Source organism: Mytilus californianus, unplaced genomic scaffold (genome assembly GCF_021869535.1).
Source record: "Mytilus californianus isolate M0D057914Y unplaced genomic scaffold, xbMytCali1.0.p SCAF_11, whole genome shotgun sequence".
NCBI lineage: Eukaryota > Metazoa > Mollusca > Bivalvia > Mytilida > Mytilidae > Mytilus > Mytilus californianus.
This window is the reverse complement of record NW_026262593.1, coordinates 71,349,801-71,372,346: the sequence shown is the minus strand read 5'-3', so window position 1 is coordinate 71,372,346 and position 22,546 is coordinate 71,349,801. Positions and strand designations below refer to the sequence as shown.

Here is a 22,546-nt window from a genome sequence, read left to right as displayed (position 1 = left end):
GTAGAGAGTGAAAAGTAGTCAAATTTACACATTCAAAAATATTTTTCAAACGGTTTCTCACATCTTTTCAAAATGATCCTTAAAATGTAAAGCTTTATATATGTATAGTCATGTTTTGTTGTCGATGAAGATCTTGTCTATTCGTTGTAGTTGGACTGCAATGTGGAATGCCCCACGCCTCTTTTTCTATATTTGAATAAAGATTATCCTTTAAATAAAATGTTTCTTTTTTATTGGACTTCTTGAATAAACGTTTATGAGAAAAAATACTCAATAGGGGAATTTGTTATATTATATAAGACCGATTGTACGCGCCTGAAATTCAAGACATTGTAGTTTCGCCATTCTTTTTTCTATATTACAATAATGTCATTAACTATGAAGAAGGTGATGAGGGAGCAACCATTTAACTTATGGTTATGGTTTTTTGTCTGATTCAGAAATTTTTTTTCGCGCAATACGCGATCAATTTTCGTTAGTTTTTCACCGCTATCAATCAAATTATTTTTTTCGATATTTTTAAAACACTATAAGGTATGGGGAAAATCTGGATTCAGAATAATTTTTTTTTGACATCTGCTTGACCAGAATATTTTTTTTATCAAATTGGGGATCAGAATATTTTTTTAGTAAAAAAAAACAATAACCCCCTCCCCCCTTTGAAGTAAAATGGTCGTTCCCTAAGTTCTGCAATGTTATTTTAGATTTTGCTATGAGGTCATCAACATAATATAATTAACAAATTTTACAAAAACGTTATTAAGCTTACAGTTACTATCTTCTCACAATTTATCTTTAAATTATCTCGTTCATTTTCCTTTATATCACACAAAATTGGGTTTTCCATTATAATCTATACAAAATATGACAATTTTGCAAAACCTGTAGCTTGATAACAAGTCCCGTGACCCATACGTTTTATTATATTTATGAAAAACAACCATGATATAAACTACATTTTGACAAATTATATAAAAAATCTCGATTTTAATTTAGACCCCTATCTACCTTAACTGGAATAAATAAAAAGAAGAAGATGTGGTATGATTGCCAATGAGACAACTCTTCACAAGATACCAAATGACACAGACGTTAACAACTAAATGCATGTGTTTACGCACGTAAAACTGATTTAACCCCACCACAAGCTGTGCCTCCACAACGTGTTGTTCGCTGTTGTTTGTCTTAGATTAGAGGGGGGGGGGGGGCTCATTCCTACATCCCATTTTTTGTAATTTTTTCCCACTTCCCACTTCTTTTTCCCTTCTTTTTCCAACATCCCACCTTTTTACCCCCTATATCCCACATTGGGGTGGGCGAGGGGGTATCATATGTTATTTGATTGATCACCATTGGTGTTTTGAACTCTTGCGTTCAGTTGCGATTTAAATCTGCTTAAGTTTGGACATGGTGTGAAAATTTCACGGAGGCCAACATAAATGAATTTAAACTAAGCTGGACTCGATATCGAATCACATTTCAAAATATTTCAGATTTGAATTTTTCCCCTTCCAAACCGTTCTGTTGGGTTTCTTTGATTTTACATGAATTTAGTTTTTAGTAATACATAAAAAAAAAAAAGATTACATGAATAACCAACAATATTGGAGAGAACAACATGCCACATCATTAACATCCGACTTCAATCGTTACTTCCCGGCATATACGTAGCGAGAATGGCGGAGTAGTTAATCCACCATTTTCTACATAAGAAAATGCCTGTACCAAGCACTACAAAAGTCTAAAAGTCTGAAAAGACCAGTTTTTGTCTTAATTTGCATGAACTTTTACTCGACATTCTCCAAAAGTATGACTTGTGTCTTAATTTTTCTTGACAAATTCTCATTTATATTAAATTTGTATGAAATTTACTGGACATATTCTCGACATTCTGAATATGGTCTTAAAATTTCTTGACAAATTCTTGACATTTGAATACTGTCTTGAAATTTCTCGACATATTCTCGACATTCTTACTTTTTCTCAGTATGGCTTGACATATTCTGAACATTTTGAATCGTGTCTTAAATTTACTTGACAGTTCTGAGTTTTACAAATCATGACCAATATTCATGATATAACTTTAATCTTTATTTCTCTTTATATGATATACTGTTGTTTCAAGTTACACTTCTTTACAACAAAAATAAAAGTTGGGCATGTAAAATAATTGAAAATTTGGGTATATAAATATTTTTACAAATGCAAATATGGCTATGAAATCTAAAGTATAAAATAATTCAAATGTGGTTGTGTTGATATAAAACAATTTCAATGTGGGTTTTTAAATAATTACGAATTTTGATTCCTAAATCTTATAAATTAAATGATTCAAACCAATCATACTGCATGTAGACATATTCCATTCTACATTCATAATATTCAATGTTGATATGGTAAATAATTATTATACCAAAATGTGGTTTATATAAATAGCAAATTATGATGATATACAAATCATTCATTTAACAGAAGAAAAATTTGTGTAATGTCATCTGTTGGAATATATTAAGTATTACACATGGACAGGATGTTCCCCATAAAATTAAGGTATTCCACACCCCAGAGTACACGCAACTGTCAAATAGAAGTTATTGCTTTACCTGTAATCAGCCATACAACTTATCAGTTGACCGACCATGCCACTACAATTTAAAAAGTTTGTTGATAGATGAAAATGAAAATCATCATTTTGATGAAAAAAAATTGAATTGAAATGGATTTTCTTCATCAAAATTATGAAGTTAATTATTTTAACATAAAAACAAATTGAATAATTCCCAAAGATTAAAAGAAAATTATTATCTACTCCAGGAATAATAAAAAAAATGTATTTATAATGGGTCCCATCAATGATTTCTATAGAAATGGTTCTCAAACAAACATGCATAATATAGATCTAAACATTTTTTTCTTTTCAGGAAGGAGTTTTTTTATTATTTATTAATATTTATTTTTGATAAAAAATTATAAAATTCAACACTCAAATTTGAATAAAAAATGTTTTTGGGTTGTTCTAAAAAATGAATAAGGTTTTTGAATCAAGATGGGAACAAATTCTTTGACCTAAACGAAAGCCCCCCTCCCTCCCCTCTTTTTTTAGCTACACAAACCAAAAAGATGAATTGTGGGGTCCAAAAGAGATACAAGACACCTATTTTAGTAAAGCAAATTTGACTGGCAGTTTTGCGAACGGCAAAAATCTAACTGCTGTTTGTCAATACCTTCTACTTATATTCCAAGTGAAAACAATTACTTGAATGTTTAATAAAAATAAATCAAAATTAAACTACATGGGGGATTATTCAGGGTATTACATCTTAGTTGCACCAAAAGGGTATCTTACTATATATACCAAATTAATCCTTGATTCTTCAAAGTTTAGTTTAGCCATAATAAAAAGGAGTATATAACAGCAATAGAATGTCATAAACAGTGCAGAATAAGTCTGTTCACATTTCAGGCGAAATTTATACTGTTGAGATAGTGTCAAGACATATTTAAGACTGTCAAGAATGTGTCGAGACATATTCAGACATTATTTAGAATGTCAAGAATATGTCGAGACATATTCAGACATTATTAAGAATGTCAAGAATATGTCAAGACAGATCGAGACAAATTTAAGACAGTCAAGAATTGGTCGAGACTAATCCAGACTCTTATCAGATGATACAGGAAGTGTCGAGAAATTTTAAGACAATGTTCATACTGTCAAGACACTTGTCAAGAAAAATCAAGAACCTTATTAGACAAATTCATACTATGTCAAGAATTTTTAAAAATTATTCAGACAAATTAAGAATGTCGAGTAAAAATTCATGCAAATTCAGACAAAAACTGGTCTTTTCAGACTTTTTGACTTTTGTAGTGAAGTCAGGAATATGATATATTTTGTAGTTGTTATCGATTCGTTTGATGTGTTTGAGCTTTTGATTTTGCCCTTTGCTTAGGGACTTTCCGTTTAGAATTTTCCTCGGAGTTCGGTATTTTTGTTATTTTACTTTTTGCACCCGACCTCTCTGGAAAAAAAAACATGACAATATTTTGATTAATCTAAATAAGCACAGGTTGTTTTTTTTGTTTTTTGTTTTTTTGTTTTTATTTCAGTGGTATTTTTTCACCGACGAAGAGCAAAATGTGAAATGTGTATCTCATTCAGTGGTGAAATAACATCGGCAGGAGCGGATCCAGGATTTTTTAAAAAGGGACGTAATTCCAGGAAAATATGTCGTCGACCGGAGCGAGGCAAAACATTTCTTGGGCGATTTTATGCTAGAGATCATACAAATCGTGAGAAACATGAGCTTGTTTGTGATCAAAAGGGAGCGTACGCCCTCTTTAAAAACCCCCGGATCCGTCGCTCATTGGTATTCAAAACTAGACAGTATTTTATTTAACGGCATTTTGTCCAAGGTCATAGTTGTCTTTCTGATTTTGTTGTACATATCACCCCCCCCCCCCCCTTTTTTAAATCAATTTTGTATTTACATTGTGTCATAGATCAAATTTATTCGTTCAAGGTATGTTTACCGTGTTTTTGTTAATATGTCTTTTGATTGAGTTAAGCCATTTCAATTGATATTTTATAGTGTGTCTTTCTATGTTGTAATGTTACACTACTATTTCAGGTTAGGGTGAAGGTTAGCGCCTGTTAATACGTTTAAACCAGCTGCATTAGTTTGCACCTGTCCTAAGTCAGGAACCTGTTGTTCAGTGGTTGTCGTTTGTTGGCGTGGTTCATAAGTGTTTCTCGTTTCTCGTTTTTTATATAGACTAGACCGTTAGTTTTCCTGTTTGAATGGTTTTACACTAGTCATTGTTTGGGCCCTTTATAGCTTGCTGTTTGAGCCAATGCTCTGTGTTGATGGCCGTACTTTGACCTATAATGGTTTACTTTTACATATTGTGACTTGGATGGAGAGTTGTCTCATTAGCACTCATACCACATCTTCTTATATAGAGTCAAGAGAAAGAGTAGTTATCCGGAAGTAAGGATGTAAAGGTTGTCTTATCAATGCCCAATTGTTTCACGATGATTGTAAGTACTATTCGTGAAGTGATATGAAGATAATAAGAATAAAAATAAAATAAAATAGCTAACGGCAAAACGAAAAATTTGACAGAAGAGGGATAACTGCTTGTAAAATTGTTGATACATTTTGTTTTACAAATAAATCACGAAGAAATAAACATGACTGGATTGGTTATACTATGTGGCGTAGCCAATACAAAATAAATTGTATGCCGGGATATTAAAGGATTCATACATTTTTTATAAAGTCAGTTAGATATATTTAGATACACATAACTTTTTATTCTCGGTCTACTGATGTGAGGGGAACAACACAAGCTTTTGGAATGAGGGATTAGGGATATAGGGGGTAAAGCAAGTGGGTATGTGGGTTAAGGGAGTAAAAATGTAGGGTGTGAGAAAGTGAATGTTAAAAAAAGGTAGAAATAATTGTTTCTTAAAAGTAATCTTCATCCAATACTTTATAAGAAGTTTATCTTTATAGATTTATCTACGTGTAATAGATCTTTAAATTGTATAGTATGTCTGAAGCTGTCAAACTGAATTTAAGACAACGTTAACATAGAATTATCCATATTTTGAGTTAGATCTGGTAGACTTTTCTATAAATTTGATATACTTTGTCCGAAAACTAGTACACTACACTGTGAAAAAATATTTTTGAGATAGAGCAGGTGCGATTTTTTTAATTCAAATTTATTGTCTAAAAGAAATGCACCACGGAAATAACTGTGTTCTCGGGCCACATGCTGTACCTCTATCATGTTTGGCTATCCGGACCATGTGTGAGCGTCTGGATGGGCAGTCTTCAATTTGGAATTCTTTAATTTTTTTAGTCAATTTTTCTATTCTTTAAAAATGTTGCTCATTATTCTCGATTCTTTATATATTAGCAACCCATTATTCTCTTACTATTCTTTAGATTTTGGCCTATTTTTCTCTATTCTTTATTTTTTTGGCCCATTTTTGTGTAGTATTGGTCCATTATTCTCTATTCTGTAAGCCCCATCCAGACACTCGTGTGCTGTTCGTCGTCGTGGGTTTTTTTGTACTTATCATCTGACGCTTACGATAGTGTATTAGTGGGGACGGTAGTGGTAGGGGGGGGGGGGGGGTTCATGACGTTTAAAGCTATTCTTACCCTCATTACCCTTATTAGAAATGCAAATGGTTGATACCGATAGCAGTACGTACTACACACGTTCATTGAATAACCTTTATCTAGCTATGGCAAGCCGTTTTACTATTTATTCTAACTTCAAGATATCTTATAAACGTTATATAGTTTATAAGATATCTTATAAGATATCTTATATAGTTTATAAGACATCATATAATTTATAAGATATCTCATATAATTTTCTTTATAAGATATCTTATATAGTATATCAGATATCTTATAAACTATATAAGTTATCTCATACACTATTTAAGATATCTTATAAAAAAATGTTTATAAGATATCTTATATAAAAAATATGTATAAGATATCTATTAAACTTTATAAGATATAAGATATAAAGTTTATAAGATATCTTATTGAAACTAGATTATATAAGATATTTTATATATTATATGAAACATCTTATGTATTATATGAGATATCTTGAAGTAAGAATAAATAGCAAAACAGCTTGCCATATTTATCGGGGAAGCGACATTTTAGACCTACACATACAGAACAGCTTGTCAAAATATTCAATTTACTAGACAGTTTGCATTCATACTTTTGTACAATTACTTGGTTTATATACTGAAAACACTGATGGTCTTAAATGCACCATTGTAGTTTAATGGATTTAAATTAATCATGTAATCCAAAGGGTATCAATCGTTAAAAACTGTAAGGTGATCTCTAGATGCCCTTTTTGGGTACTTGAATTTTGTAGTATCGCGTTAATTTGTTGTATATTTCCTTTTTCTTTAAATAGTTTGAATTTTAATTGATTAAGGTGTTTTTCTTGTTCGAAGACTAGTTCAAATGTGTTTAAGTCTTTCAGGATAACAAACACCTTTCCTAAATGTAATGTTGATGGAAAATAGACGAAAATGTACGATATTTCTTGATATACCGAACAAAACGACAGTCGTACGTGTGGCAGATCAAAAACTTTTAGCTTCTCGTTATTGCGTAAAGACAAACAAGTAGATTTGTACTTCCTTGATAAATTATATCAAATAAAAATTATAAAAATTCCTAAATAAACATTGTAATGACTTAAAATTTTCTTGTTACTCAAGTGTGTTCGTCTACTTTATAATTGCGTAGGCAAATGAATAAGATTCTAAAAGTTTACTTTGGAATGTTTCTTTTAAAAGAAAGTTTTTTTTAAGAAATGTTATCTTCAAGTAGGAACGTTTCTGTAATTGTACGAATCAATCTATACATGTATACTGTATAAGATGAGGGTGATGATACGCATTTAGGATGTGGGATATTGGGAGTCAAAAAATGGGATGTGGGATAAAAAGGATGTGAGATATAGGGGGTAAAAAGAATGTGGGGGATATTGGTAAAAAAGAAATGGATATAGGGGGTAAAGAAGGGGAATCTTGGAAAAAGAAAGAGAAAACAGCGGGAAGTGGTAAAAACTTACAAAAAAGCGGGATTTTGCAAATGAGCATCCCGTGTCATCCCCCTCTAACATATACGTCATTACATGTACTTAACATTTAAATGCAGTCTGTGTATTGGCAGTATCAACCGTGGGCTTTATTTTAAAGATGAGCTTCTCTTTAAGAGGGTCTGAATGGGGTTTACAGAATAAGAGAATAATGGGCAAAAAGTGCAGAATAAAAAGCCAAATTAAATTGAGAATAGAGGAAATTATTGCTTTTTTATATTTTGATTAAAAGTCTTATTGCTTTCTTTATATTTTGATTGAAAGTCTTAATGTTTTTTTTTTTTTTTATTTTGATTGAAGTCTTATTGCTTTTCTTATATTTTGTGTTTCCATGCTATCTCCTTACTTATTAATGTCAAAGGAACACATTATTGTATATTAGTTAAAGCACAAATCCGTAACAAATAGTTTATTTTTTAAAATATCCAGATGAAGCATATCAAAATGTTTTAAAAGGCGATTTTGTTTTAGCTTCTATTTATCGGAAAGGCTCGAGGCCAATAGATTTAAAGGCGAATTTATTTTAGTTTCCCTTTATCGGAAAGGCTCTTGTAAAGGATTTTAAGAGCGCTTTTGTTTTAGCTTATTGTTATTGGAAAGGTTCGGGACCAAGAGTTTTTTTTTTTAAAGCAAAAGATGAACAAGTGTAAATGTATATCATTTAATAACTTTATTGCAAAAAGTAAAACCCTGACGGGTTAAATGAGCATAAGAAACATACAACACACGAAAAAAGTTCTAAACCAGTCAAGTTGATAATATATAAGTTTAGAGACAATTGACCAATGTGGACCTCATTTTCGCTACTACATGGCTTGATTTCTTTATATAGCCCATAACATTAATCAAAATCTTTATTGAGATCTAAAATAGTTTTTCTTAAGTTTAGAGTTTGAGTCAGGCTAGTTAAATTAAGATAATGGGTTTTAATTGCATTTATAGGGGATTTCTAATATTACTGCTGATTTGGAAATGAAGGAAAAAGTGTTCCTCATCATCTAAAATCTTACAAACTTTACACACTATATTAAAAGGGATGTACTGTTAATAGATTTAGACCAGATAATGATGGTAGCCAACACCACTGTCCCAGGTAAGGAGAGGATTGAGCGCTCAAGCGCATACTGATCCCCGCACATTTTGTTCCTGTCCTCAGTCTTGCACCTATTATTCTCGGTGGTTGCAGTCTGCCATTTTTTAATATTATTCCTTGTATAAATTCGGCCGTCAGTTTTCTACGGGCCTTCAATGCCACATTTGTATATATATAATGTATAGCTTCCGGCGCGGATCCAATCATTTTGAAAGGGGGAGGGGCTTTTCTAACCCTCGGAACACAATGAAACGATCAACAAATTAAAAAAAAAATCTAAAAAAAGGTGGTGTTCCAACCCCCTCCCCCTCCACCCCTGGATCCGCCGATTGGGTTTGGCACATGTTGAAAGCCGTAATGTGTAATTGTTTACATCCACGTCATGCGTTCTCTGTGTAATATTTTTTTCTCAATTACATCTCCTTGTTTTCAGGATAACAGTATCCAAAGCGTCCACTAGTGAATTTGAACTAAAGATTAATTTTCTTTGTAGAAGGAAATTTTGTACACTCATTTTCTTTTCTTTTTCTCTCCAAATATTAAATGCAGTTTCGACAAGACAATTGAGGACTATATAGTCCCGAACAGTATATCAATTTGTACGAGCTGGCGAGTGGAATATGATATACTGCGAAAGACAATATTACGAGGGGTTTTTTAACGACCTTGAATACCCATGAGGGTCTCGCACGGTGGGCCCTGGCTTACACCTGGTTGGACATTTGAATAATTTATTTTTTCCTCATGGTTATTATTATAATTTTGAGAGCCAAATAAAAAACATAACTTAAATATTGTAAAATCAAAAATAATAAGTAAAACGAACAATGATTTGATTAAAAAAAAATGAATAAATAAATTGATGAATAATAATTGGTAGTTTACATTATAAAAATAAATAAAAATAAATATAGCTTAAATAAATAAAAAGATTTTATAAACAACAAAAAATAAAAATGGGTGCTACTAAAAGCCGGAACATGAGAAAAGGCCAAACAAACGACAAAGAGCGGCAGCAACGTTGTCAAAGTACACCAGCCAAGTAAGAAGGACAATATACCTCAATATTAACTAAAAATAAAAATACAATCTCTCGTTTGCTTGCGTGCAACAGTCGTTTTATTCGGGACCTCTTACGTGCGTTCAAAACTTTAAGGGGTAAGCATATGATGAATGCAATAATTCAAAATATAGCCAAATATTTTATTTCCATTTTACAAAGAAATCTGCATGAAATATTTGACACTACAATACAAGACACCAAGGTTTGGGTTGGGTATAGCCCCCCGGGAATATGGTCACCTGAACTGCTTCCTTCCGACTGTAAACACAATGCTTAAAAAAGAAACTCATCAAAAATTATAATTTTGTACGCCAGGGGATCGCCCGTGTTTCCACATCCGGTCGGAATGAGAACGTTAGATTAATTGTCACGTGAAGAGCGAGTGCATGTCACGCTCTCTGACGTGATCTTAAAAAACAAAAACGCGTCCGACGAGAGTTAGTCACCATTTTACATTGATACTGATGATAAATATTGTTTACTTATTTTGGGTGTAGTTTAATGCTCTTTAAATATATAATACATTGTACATATATGTTTTATAGATATTACACCTTTTCACGTCAGAAGGCGTCCCTGTATTGACAAGGGCGGTAACTTGGTTGTTAGAAACACAAACTTGTCTAAATTATTATCAATATTTATCAACATTCTAAAATGCGTCGGCAAATAATATCTTCATAGGTAATATCACTTTAATCTTGTTGGTTAAAAGGTTATATTAACTTCCAAATAAACAGTTTAACAATTAAAATATGTAATTCAAAAGTCGGGAATCAATTTCATAAATTAGAATTGGCTGTCTAATGGTTTGTCACATTGAAGTGATTGGAAATTTGGAATAATTTCGAAAATTTGGATTCTGTTTCATTATGGCTGATTTTCAATTTGTATTGTTAGTAATACTTTTGTTTGCATTTGTTTCATCAGCAGGTAACGTTTTTTTTAGATAATTATTTTATTAATTTGATATCACTGTAACATCTTTTTTATTAACTTTTTTTTTTCATTGTCCGATGTCTGACATTTTCTTAGACCAATACTTTTATTTACGATACAAATCCTTGTTGTAAACTTTCAATTTTAAGGGGTGGGTGTATCGAAATAAGTTCCGTGAATGTTTTCTTTAAAAATTGATATTCTTACATGTGGTCTAAAAATAATAAAAACAAAATTATGAAAAATTAGTTCTATGATTGTATTTTTGGATCTCTTATTTGAATCAAATACATGTAGAAATGTTTGTCATATTTGTTTTGCTTTTTAATTTGTAACATAAAGGTTTAATAATAAGTACAAGAGACAAATTATATCAGACACTGGCAATTCCATTTTGTCACACGGGTATATCATAATTTTCAGACTTCTTTTTCACGATACCGACCACTTAGGTTTTGAGGTTTCCTCAGTTCGGAAACGCGTATCTTTTAAAATAGTTATTTCATGAATTATTTGATGCCAAAATATTGTAATTCAATTTTAAAAAATCACAGAAAGATTGGATCCGCTTAAACCTTGATGCTTCTTTTTTCTTTATTTCACAGTTCTGAGGCTTAATAATGAAAAATGCAAATATATGTCAATTTTGAATGGTGTAAATATATAAATCATATATATGCTCATGTCTGTCATATTTGTTTTTCGTTAATTGTTTTGTTATAAATTAGGCCGTTAGTTTTCTCAATTAAATTGTTTCATATTTTTCATGTCGGGACCTTTTATAGCCGACTATACGGGATGGGTTTTCTCATTGTTGAATGCCGTACGGTTGCCTATAATTGCTTACATCCACTTTATTTGAACTTTAAGGGATAGTTGTCCCATTGGCAATCATAGCTCATCTCCTTATTTTTTTATTAGTATCATATGTGTCATGTTTTATATGTATGGGTTGCGTATGTTAATGTCGGAGTTTGAATGATATTAAAGTTTGATTTGAACTTCAGTTGAATGAAATGATTTTTAGATACAAGTAATTTATATGCAATATTGTAATTTTAGAAACAAATCCGGACTCAGAAAATTTGCATCTTTCTTTCTGCAGGTTGCCTCTCTTGTTATGCCTGTTCCTTGAGTAAACAGAACGACCAAACATGCGCAGAGGATAATAGAAAGTTGATTGACAGCAAACTACATATGAAAGGTTTTGTTAAAAATTGTTCTGAAAATGAAAGTTATTGCATGATAGAGAAAATCACAACTAAATGTAAGTATTTTGATTCTGTTTCTAATCCCTGCCTAATAATACCTAATGATAGTTTAACTGTTTACAAGAAAATCCGACTTTGCTAGACACATGTCGTTTAAAAAGGGCACCATTCAACATTTTTTGTTAACGCAGAAACTTCAAAAGCGTAGGTAGGGGACAAATGCAATGGAATTTCACATGTGCTATCATCATATGTAGATGTGCATATAATTTGTTGGTGAAATTTAGGGAAAACTTAGTTTTTTGTTCGAAATCACAAAATTTGAGGAGCATGCATCTTTTGTGCTGGAATTTCTATGAAAACTGATTCTTTGGTATAACATTCTACTCAAAACTGATTCCTGGTGTCAACAGTTTATTTCTTTTGAACTTCTTTTTTTTTTTTGGGGGGGGGGGGGGGGGGGGGAGTTGTGGATAAGAATTAGTTAATTATCTCTTTTCTAAGTTGCAATATAATTGATATATCGGTACACTATGGTATTCCAAATTGATTCCGAGTGTCAAATTTGAAGTAAAAAAAAATTGAGAAACATCTTTTTGTGATAGGATTTCAAAGAATATTTATATAAAGGTATAAGATGCTTTCCGAAAATTGGTTCCCTATGTCAAAATATTATTTGCTCTATAATACATAAACAAAATCATAGTCGGGTAGATTTTATAAAATATGATGGTTACTTAAGACATATCCTGAATTGTTTATGGTGTAAAAATTTATGAAACTTGTTAGGCTCTTTTTCTTTCTTTTTTTTTGTATTAAACGTCTTATATTCTTGTCTATCCAAATTTCGGGTTGAGCATAAAGGCCCGTTGTCACTATCAAAGTTTTCTTGTACAAGTTTTCTTGGTCAAAGTATTCGATGGATTTTTGATATAGTGACATGACGGGCTTGGATGGAATAAAATGTCATCCTATTTTTCTTGATACTTTGATGAACTCGGATGGAAATTACCCGATCACGGTACATAATTTTTTATTGAAAACTTTGATAGTGATAACCGATGACTTAGACCTAGTTTACCTTGTTAAAAGTTTTATTTGGCCAAGTTTTGATGAAAAACTTTGATAGTGACAACAGATTACTTGGACTTGACTCTAAAGGATAAATTTCATGCAACGTGATTTCAATTTTCATTTCACGTACGTGCTTTCGTGCATCAAGCTCATTATTCGTCATATTTCGTGCAAACTGGTGAAAAAGCAACGTGTAAGCTATTTTTCAGGTAAACTTGGTCCAAGAGGGTAAATTTCATGCAACGTGTTTTCAATTTATCAAGCTCATTATTCGTCATATTTAGTGCAAACTGGTGAAAAAGCAACGTGTAAGCTATTTTTCAGGTAAACTTGGTCCAAGAGGGTAAATTTCATGCAACGTGTTTTCAATTTATCAAGCTCATTATTCGTCATATTTCGTGCAAACTGGTGAAAAAGCAACGTGCAAGCTATTTTTCAATTTTTTGTTCATCGTGAAAAAGCCATTTACGCTCCCTCCCATTTTGAGAACCTCTTCGTATCTTACAACTAATAGTTATATCAACCGAAGAACTTGGCATTAATCGAGTGTTGATATAAGTTGTTCCTCTGTTACATGAGTTAATATTTGAATTGCATCATTTAGAATTCAACCGATTAAGTGAGTTTAGTGAGTCATAGGTTCCAGCTTTCCATCTAAAAAGTGGTCGGTCCTGTTGTCTTCTTTTAGCCATTGCATGTTTATTGTTTTGAATGATATATATATATATATATATATAGGTGACATGTTTTAAATTTAAGCAAGCTCGCCTCGATTGCGAGATCGAGGTCGTGGTTTGATCCCCGGATAGGTCAAACCAAAGATGTTTCAAATCGTATTTGCATGTAGTATTCACAGCTAGACGTTAGCAATTACCTAACAATTAATCAGTTTCTCTAGTTGTATCTATTTTCATATCATCCTTTTTGTTCATCGCGAAAAAGCCATTTCATCTCAGCCATTTTGTGAACCTCTTCGTTTCTTATATAAATAGTTATATCAACGGATGAAATGATCGAGTGTTGACATAAGTCGAACCCCTGGTTATCGTGAGTTAATATTTAAATTGCATCATTTAAATTTCAACTGAATTAGTCAGTAAAGGGAGTCGTAGGTTCTGGCTTTCCATCTCTGTCAATTCTTCTAAAAAGTGGTCGTTACTAACGTCTTCTGTTGCTTATTTTTGGTTTTATCGTTTTGAATGATATAAGCGACAGTTATTAAATATATGCCCGTTAACAGAAAAAGTTGCAAGAAACAATGCATAACTTCTTTGCTGTCTTTTCTTTTATTTTCTAGTGACACAATGTCTTCATCACAGTGTGTTCCTTTTTAGCTTACTGTCCGTTTTGGTCAAACGAAAGACTTTTCAATCCGTATTTGTATGTAATATTTGCCGCTAGACGTAAACAATAATTATTCAATCAATCATTTTCTCTATTGACACATTTTTTTTAAATCTTATTTTCAGATTCGTTTGCGAGTTACATTCGTGATTGCAGTAATGGACATTCCTTCTCATATTCTCAAATAGACAGACTTAAAGGGATTGCACCAAACAATTCTTCTCGGTGAGCATTCTACAACGAACATCTCGTCTGTGTAACATTGTGTCTTGGTAATTTTTGTAACGGACCACAGGAAGTTTCGAGAGCACCTTTAACTTTTTTATGCAAGCAGTTATATTTAACATTACCATTTCTTTATTCCATGCGTAACTTTTTATAAAAAAAAAAAAATACAAACATTCTCATTTATATACATGTACGGCATAGAAAAATACTGGTAAATATCAATTTATATACAGTGCATCATCGCCATTCAAATCTAAAATGAATACCGCTTTAACAAGAATAATTAAAATGCTTTGATAAGACTACTCTTTTTTATATACATATATATCACTTATATATGTTTTGGCACACAGTTTTGGCTGCTGGATCCTAATTATTGTCACATTAACCTTTTATGTCATTTGGGATGCTAAATTAATTTTGTCAATATATATATATAACGGAACTATAAACAACGTGGGAGGTTTAGTTAGCTATAAAACCAGGTTCAATACATAATTTACTTAAAATGTCTGTGCCAATTCCGGAAAATGACAGTTGTTTTCCAATCGTTCCTTTGGTTTATAAATCTAACGTTTGATTTTGTCAGTTTTTATGGACTTCAAGATTAAAGGTCCCTTTTCATTAAATCAACTACCTGCTTTGCTGGTTTAAAAACGAGTAAAAGCGTTCTTGTATAACTCTTTATCATCGCCCCTGGTGTTGCCAATGTATATTTGTTCCTCCTAACAGAAGTTCCGTTCCCCGGCTTTGCTATAATGCTTGCTCATTTTGGAAATAAATATCCTTTATCCTATATTCCGTTAAGAATTAATACCGTTATATGTCTACCATTGGAAATTATATTCCCGAATATTTCTTTCATTAGCAACTAGAATTATCAAGGACCTTCTATTTCATGACAGTTTCTTCTCTGTCTTTAAGAAATCAGTAGAACCAAACGTTAGCCTTCCATAGGGGTGGCAATACCGCATATGTCAACGCATGTAATATTTCTTTGTGTTTATTATTTTTATTCGTGTTTATCTATGTTATACATATATGCATATCATATTTCATATGTCATATTCATTATCATATCACAATAATTACATTACATGTATGTTTCATTATAATACGTTATTTTGATTGGCTAACAGCAATATCGCGTCATTCTGAAATTAACCTTCATTTCAAAATGAAATGTAACATTCATGATGACACGAGCTTCCACAGTAAAGTGCACAAGTAAAAAAAAGAAAAACTTGATAGAAATCGTGTTTTCATGGTCCTAGCAAAAGAATGTAATTATAAGTATTGAATGCTTTTTTTAGTAATTTTATAGGGTTGTAAAAGCGTTGACCGTGGGCATATTTTTAGAATGAAGCGCTACACGCTTCATACAAAATGTACTTCGGTCAACGCTTTTACATCCAATAAATTTACAAAAAGAAGCATACAATTCTTAATTGACGCTTGACGAATGCCAAATCCAAAATGTTGTCCGGTTCAGAAACAGTCTACAACTCACATGCAGACAACTAAAGATTTCAAACTGTCTTTTTATTATGCTTTTTATTACATCGGTAATATACATTATACGCTTTGTACTGTATTGCTTATATGTTGACATATCTGGCTTGTGATTGAATCACTGACCCATGAGGGATATCTGGCTTGTGATTGAATCATTGACTCCTGAGGGATATCTGGCTTGTGATTGAATCACTGACCCCTGAGGGATATCTAGCTTGTGATTGAATCATTGCCCCCTGAGGGATATCTGGCTTGTGATTGAATCATTGCCCCCTGAGGGATTTTGATTGAAATAAATCTATTGTATTCACGGTATTGTGTTATATATTGTAGGTATATATATATGAATAAGCTAGGAAAGTGGTATAACAATACAACATAAGAACAAACTATAAAATCATAGTCTAATATAGCCTATATTTTTTTGCCCTTACAATATATGATAGCTTGTTCACATACTGTCATTAGGTAGCATGATCTTACTTATCTGTTGAATACATTAATGAACATTATATGTGAGGATACAATTCACTGCACTGAATTGTCCTTTTCTGAATTACAGTGGGCATGCATTTGTTTCTACGGATTCCGTCTTTTAAGAAGTTAGTGATACTTATTCTTTGGATAAATCAAGTTGCGTTTTAAGTCAAATGATTAAAATCTGGCTCGAAACCGAAAGTATTACAATAGTTTACAATTATATCAATGATAAGAAGGGCATTATCTACAGAAGCGGATTAAGGGGACCGGAGCATCCGCCCTTATGGAGCTACATATATGGGTAACGCATATCTATACTACTAAAATAACGAGGTCCAATTTGTTAGCCGGCATGACGTAAAAAAACAAAGAATCACAGAATTCAACTATATATAGCCTGTAGTTCAGTGTTTTTGTCGTTGGTTCATGTCTGTCATATTTGTTTTTCGTAAATAGTTTTGTTATGAATTAGGCCGTTAGTTTTCTTAATTGATTTGTTTTACATTTTTTATGTCGGGGTCTTTTATAGCCGACTATACGGTATGGATTTTTCTCATTGTCGAAGGCCGTACGGTTGCCTATAATTGCTTACATCCACAGGCACTTGTCTCAGAAAAAAAATCCTATATACCTTAATATAACACAAGGTACTTAACTCGCATTTTTGAAAAATGTCACCCGGTCGCGAATTTCCGTTATATTTCGATTTCACGGTTGTCAACCCCATTAAAACTTGTTACGCAGTAAATCTAGTTTGATTTATCTACACAATGGTGTATAACACGCCTACCTTTGTTGTCGAAATCATTCGTAGCAGGCCTCCCAAAGTTTGTCAACCGTAATTATTTCGTGTATCAACACTCGATTGGAAAGAAAACGTGCGGAATGGACTCTTGATATACCACTTGCACAAAACTGTTCATAAAATTGCGATTAGAACTGGTTTTTGCGTTTGGTGTGTTAGAGCTTTTGATTTTGCCATTTGATAAGGGACTTTACGTCTTGAATTTTCCTTGGAGTTCGGTATTTTTGTAATTTTACACTTTAAAAAACCGAACAATTAATCATTAAAGCATGTGCAATCTATTTTCAGACGTATTCACTGTGTTAAATTTAGTACTGTTGAAACAATTCCCTTGCACTCAAACAAGATCTGTCAAGTTTATGTTCAGGTTGTTTAGTAATTATAATTTATTTACATGTACAAAACAACAATATACTGAATTGTCTGAAAAGCTACTAATTAAATTATCAACATCACTATACAAGTACTGGTTTGATTGCAATCAACAGTGGCGGATTTAGCGGGGGTGGGTACCCGCGGCGGGCCCCTTTACGGAGCTTTATTTATGGTTAACCCATATTTTTTACCACTTGCACTACAACTTTCTCTAGATTGTGGGCTCGCGTGCCCCCCCCCCCTTTTCAAAATCCTGGATCCGCATCTGATCAAATTAATCGAACAGTACTTAATTGAAAATAAATAAAGTTGTCTTTATTCTTTGAGGTTGCAATTTTGGTCATATATCTCCTCAAGTATCCAGTTTATAATACATTCCTTGCTTTCAAATGATTATGCTTGAGCGTTCCCAGTGAAGGTAACTCTAGAAATACGCGTCAGACGCATGCGATTAAAAAGGTGTTATTTTCCTTTACCACTGTTAGTTAGTTGGTTATCGAATTTGATATGTTATCGAATTTGAAAATTACAAAGAAGGAGATGCTCACCTTTAAAAAAAGTACTTCAGTCTATTTGCAGTTTATGGATTTCGAAATGATTTTCATTTTCTTGTCTTTCTGTACCACAATTTATCAGATGTGTTGATGGTAAACTAAACGAACATTATGGTGATTTTATTTCTTTGCCAGATTTATTTTATTGATATTACTCCATGGCATTGTTCTTCAATTCAGTGTTATGGCGTTATCGTCAGTTTCCAAAAGAATTCCGCTGAAACAGGTGCTAGGAGCCATCTTAAACTTGCAGTGAGGTGAGAGAGTTTTTTTTTGTTTTTTTTTTTTTTTGCTTCGTGTTGAAGGCCTCACTCTGACTTTGAGATGAAGAACAGCACCAAAAGCGCTGTTCCTTTGCTTTTTGTGAGTTTTTGCTGTGCATGTGTGGTTTTGTGTAGGGATGGATTCCCCATATCCTTTCTTTTCTATAACATTATAGTGATGGTGACAATGGATTTACGGTTTATATCAATTTGGTAAATGCAGGATCAGTATTAGTTGTTGTTCGTTTTGTCAATGCATTACTTTAAACACAGAAGAGTCTGAGATAATTAGTCATGATAGATGGTCAAGCAAGCTGCAAAGACTATTGCTTATGTATCCAAAGTCAAACAAAACTATTTCATTTTGCACAAAAGTGAAAACGTCAATTTACACCATAACACATTTCAAAATTCACGTATACTTCTAGTACCTGTTTATGTGTCTAACCAAGATTACCAAAAGTATAAAGATGAAGCGGGACGCATGCATATTGGAACTGTAACCATCGAAAAACCTAACACATCCAAATATAATGGTGAGGTTATCTGGATATACCCTACTCATCAATGGCAGAGGCCATTTTAATCTCATATACAGAAGTGAGATGTCAATTAGAAAGGTGCCAATCTATATAATTAGAAAGTTCATCGATGACAGAAAACAAATACTGTTATCAAATGAAAATGATGCTGACAATATTAACAAGCTAACACTTATCGTTCGTTTATAAATTGACATCGCGTGACATTATCTGATAGATTAGAATAAGAGTTTAAAAGCAAGTTGAACACATTTGGCAAAACTGTTAGGAATTTTGGATCCTAAATGCTCTTCAACTTCGTACTTGTTTGGCCTTTTAAACTTTTTTGTTTCACGTCACTAATGAGTTTCTTCAAGACGAAATGCGCGTCTGGCGTATACAATTTCAATCCTAGTATCCATGATGAGTTTATTGTTTACATCTTCATATACCTCTTCAGCTATGAGATATGTTCCCCTAGATTATAACAACTGGGATCTTCCGAAATTTATCTCTTATGCTCATCATTTGGATAAAATTAGGAAATTTCCAGGGGTGATTGAAGGGTAGATAGTAATGTCCAAATCCACATTGGAAAATTCGTTTCATAAGCCAGAAGTCATTTTCACTTTTTAAAATCAAATAAGCAGCCGTTATTCTAATAGAGAGAAAATATAACTTACATGTATTTCATAGAAGTTAGTAATGCTAACAAGTTAAATAAAGTAAAAAACGACATAAAATTGAAATTAAGTTAACATAACGAACCATGTACGTGTTTATCAATTAAGCAATTCAATGTATATAATTATTGAACAATAATTGCGACAGCAGTGAAAAATCGAATTTGATCTGCACATCACGATAGGTAGTAATATTGCATAGCGACACAGTCCTCCAAAGCAAAATAAATTAATCTTCAGCAAGCCGATTATATCATTTTGAAATATTGTAAGGAGCATAAATATCTAACAGTAATTGCAGCATGAATGAAAGTCATGCTGGACCTGCGATTTCTAGTTAGCTGTAAATTTGAAAAAGTAACAAGATCCTACACCACAATAAACCTGTACTATATATAATCCGGAAATCGACGGACAGTCTGAAGAACAAAGTCATATTTTCTTTCAGCATAAAGGTATAACGTTCAAGACCAAAAATCATGCATCGTTCTGTTCACAACGCGATTGCAAGAAGATGAATCAAATGTATTTGAGATGTTTCTGATATTTATTAACATACAAATTGATTTTTAAGGGATAAAATTTGAAAAACAATATTTGAAGTGAATATGAATAATACAAAAATGTCTATCTCGCCTGCTTTACTGATCATGATTACATTGGATGTTGTAAGTCTTTAAGATCTAGGTCTTATTGCTTTATCGAATAAACTTGACATTAACAATGATCCGTGAAAACGAGGTCAAGACGAGGTGAACCTTTATAGACTGACATCTACACTTTACAATTATTATAGTATATGAGAACGGACCTAACCATTAAAACTTAACGTCGATCACTAAATCATTAAATTAAATCTAGTGAACCCTGTCTACCTTGTGCAGATACTATATGTCATTATAACGATAATATCACTTGTCAAAACTATAGAGTGTTTTTAGTAGTCACTTAACCATGAATATGAGGTCACGAACATTGGACATATACCAGACGAAAACTTCGGATCATAAGACAACTGTATTAAAGATATTAATCATTCAGTTATTCTACCTTTACGCCGTCGCCGCATTACCATCCTATGTCTTGCATCTCGGAGAGACAAAAAATGATCTTATTAAAACTTTAAACAAAAGAATTTTTTGATACTGTCACTTGCATAAAGTGAACAATAAAGCTTTTTCATTTTAGCACATAACTATTAATAGCATTGAAATTGCAAAGACCAAATAAGACAACTTCATGTGTATGGTAGTATAATTGGCGATATAAAGTACAAAATGCACTACTGCATGACTTGGACTAACCGATGCTTCCTTTTACTTTATACAAATTAAAAAAAATATTATCAGAATCAACAATAACTTCCCTTCAACCTAATTTAGCACATCCATAACATGTTTTATCTACATTTTAATCAGTCATAAGCAGAGACAATTTTGTTTTAGCACTGCAGTCACATTTCCTCATCTTTAAAATTTTAAAAATTATAAATAAATCTCGCTTAAGTGTACAATTTCATACTCATATACCCATTCACACTAAGTCAAACATTGCGGTTACTGAATGTCCAGTATCCTGTTCGGTTGCGGTAACTGTTAATTCAGTGTTACCAAAATGAAATTCAACATCAAAACAACGGACATCTTCAGATGGATTAGGTATTTCAACTGTGAAAGTTCCAATATGCATGCACCCTGGTTCATCGGTATACATTGGGTCTTCTTTGTTAGACACAAACACAGGTATATCTACTGTTCTTTGAAATGTCTCTATGGTGTGAATCATATCTTTTACTTTTGTTTCCAATGAGGTGGTCTCATTCAGCTTTTTTACAATCCAAAAATTGTCATTACATCTCTCTTGGCCATCTATCATAACTAATTTTGCCTCATCGTGAATATTATGATTAAACATTTCCACAGTTCTAAATCCATATGTATATCGCATTACGCGTGATGATATATAATCTGGGTTGTGACCAAAGAGAACGGCTCCTTTTAACACGGACAATCCTGCATCTTCTGGAATAATGATTCTCTTGTCTGGAAATTCCTTTCGTATGGCATGCTGAAGGATTGCTGATTCGGACAATCCTCCGACTAGTAGCAACAGGGAAACACTTTTGTTTAGCTTGATTATCCTTGATATATGAGAAACAATATCTTCCAATGATTTTGAAAAAAGAGCATAGAAAACATCTACATCGAACCTCAGTTTGTCGCCACGTAAGGAAATTTTATCCTTTAGGGAACAAGACGAAACAGCATGAGGAAAAGTTTCCCCCAGCTCCTTCTCACACAAAGTATTTAAAGCGACAAAGGGAACTGTAAAATTAATTTTCGCTGATTGTGTGGGCTTTGTTTTTCTTTTTACAGTTTCGAATTCTCTGAAAAGATCAAGATAGGCTACTGGATCGTTCTTCGCTAAACTATTCATTAAAGGTGCGCCTACAATTTTCACCATCAACTGCAAAAACTCGTTATCAATGGACGTTCCGCCACATGCATCACCGGTTGCTTGGCATAATTCCTCCAATTTCCCATCTTCTAGCTTTTCGTGAACAGTTATATCTGCGGTACCCCCTGTAAGAATGTAAGTTAGGAAAGTTTCAATATATATTCGTAACAACTTCCTTTTTATTATTGTTGTTGAATATAACGTTTCTATACTTGGAATCATTTAAGAGTTTGACATATGAGCTGCGTCGGATAGAAATCGACCTTCTACAAGCGCACGCAT

At 32.5% G+C, this 22,546-nt stretch overlaps 1 protein-coding gene across 5 annotated transcripts in view; it reads right to left on the bottom strand.

Annotated features, from left to right (window-relative positions):
* LOC127720634 (heat shock 70 kDa protein 12B-like) overlaps positions 1 to 22,546 on the bottom strand; it is a 61,217-nt gene that overhangs the window by 11,273 nt on the left and 27,398 nt on the right. For 3 of the 5 annotated variants that reach the window (XM_052227332.1, XM_052227327.1, XM_052227329.1), the window contains one exon: positions 21,044 to 22,389. The exons of the other annotated variants lie outside the window; for them this stretch is intronic. In XM_052227332.1, coding sequence (XP_052083292.1) covers positions 21,341 to 22,389 — 1,049 coding nt within the window. In that variant the 3' untranslated portion in view covers positions 21,044 to 21,340. Of the gene's footprint in view, positions 1 to 21,043; positions 22,390 to 22,546 lie in introns of those variants that run through there. 5 annotated transcript variants of the gene reach the window in all.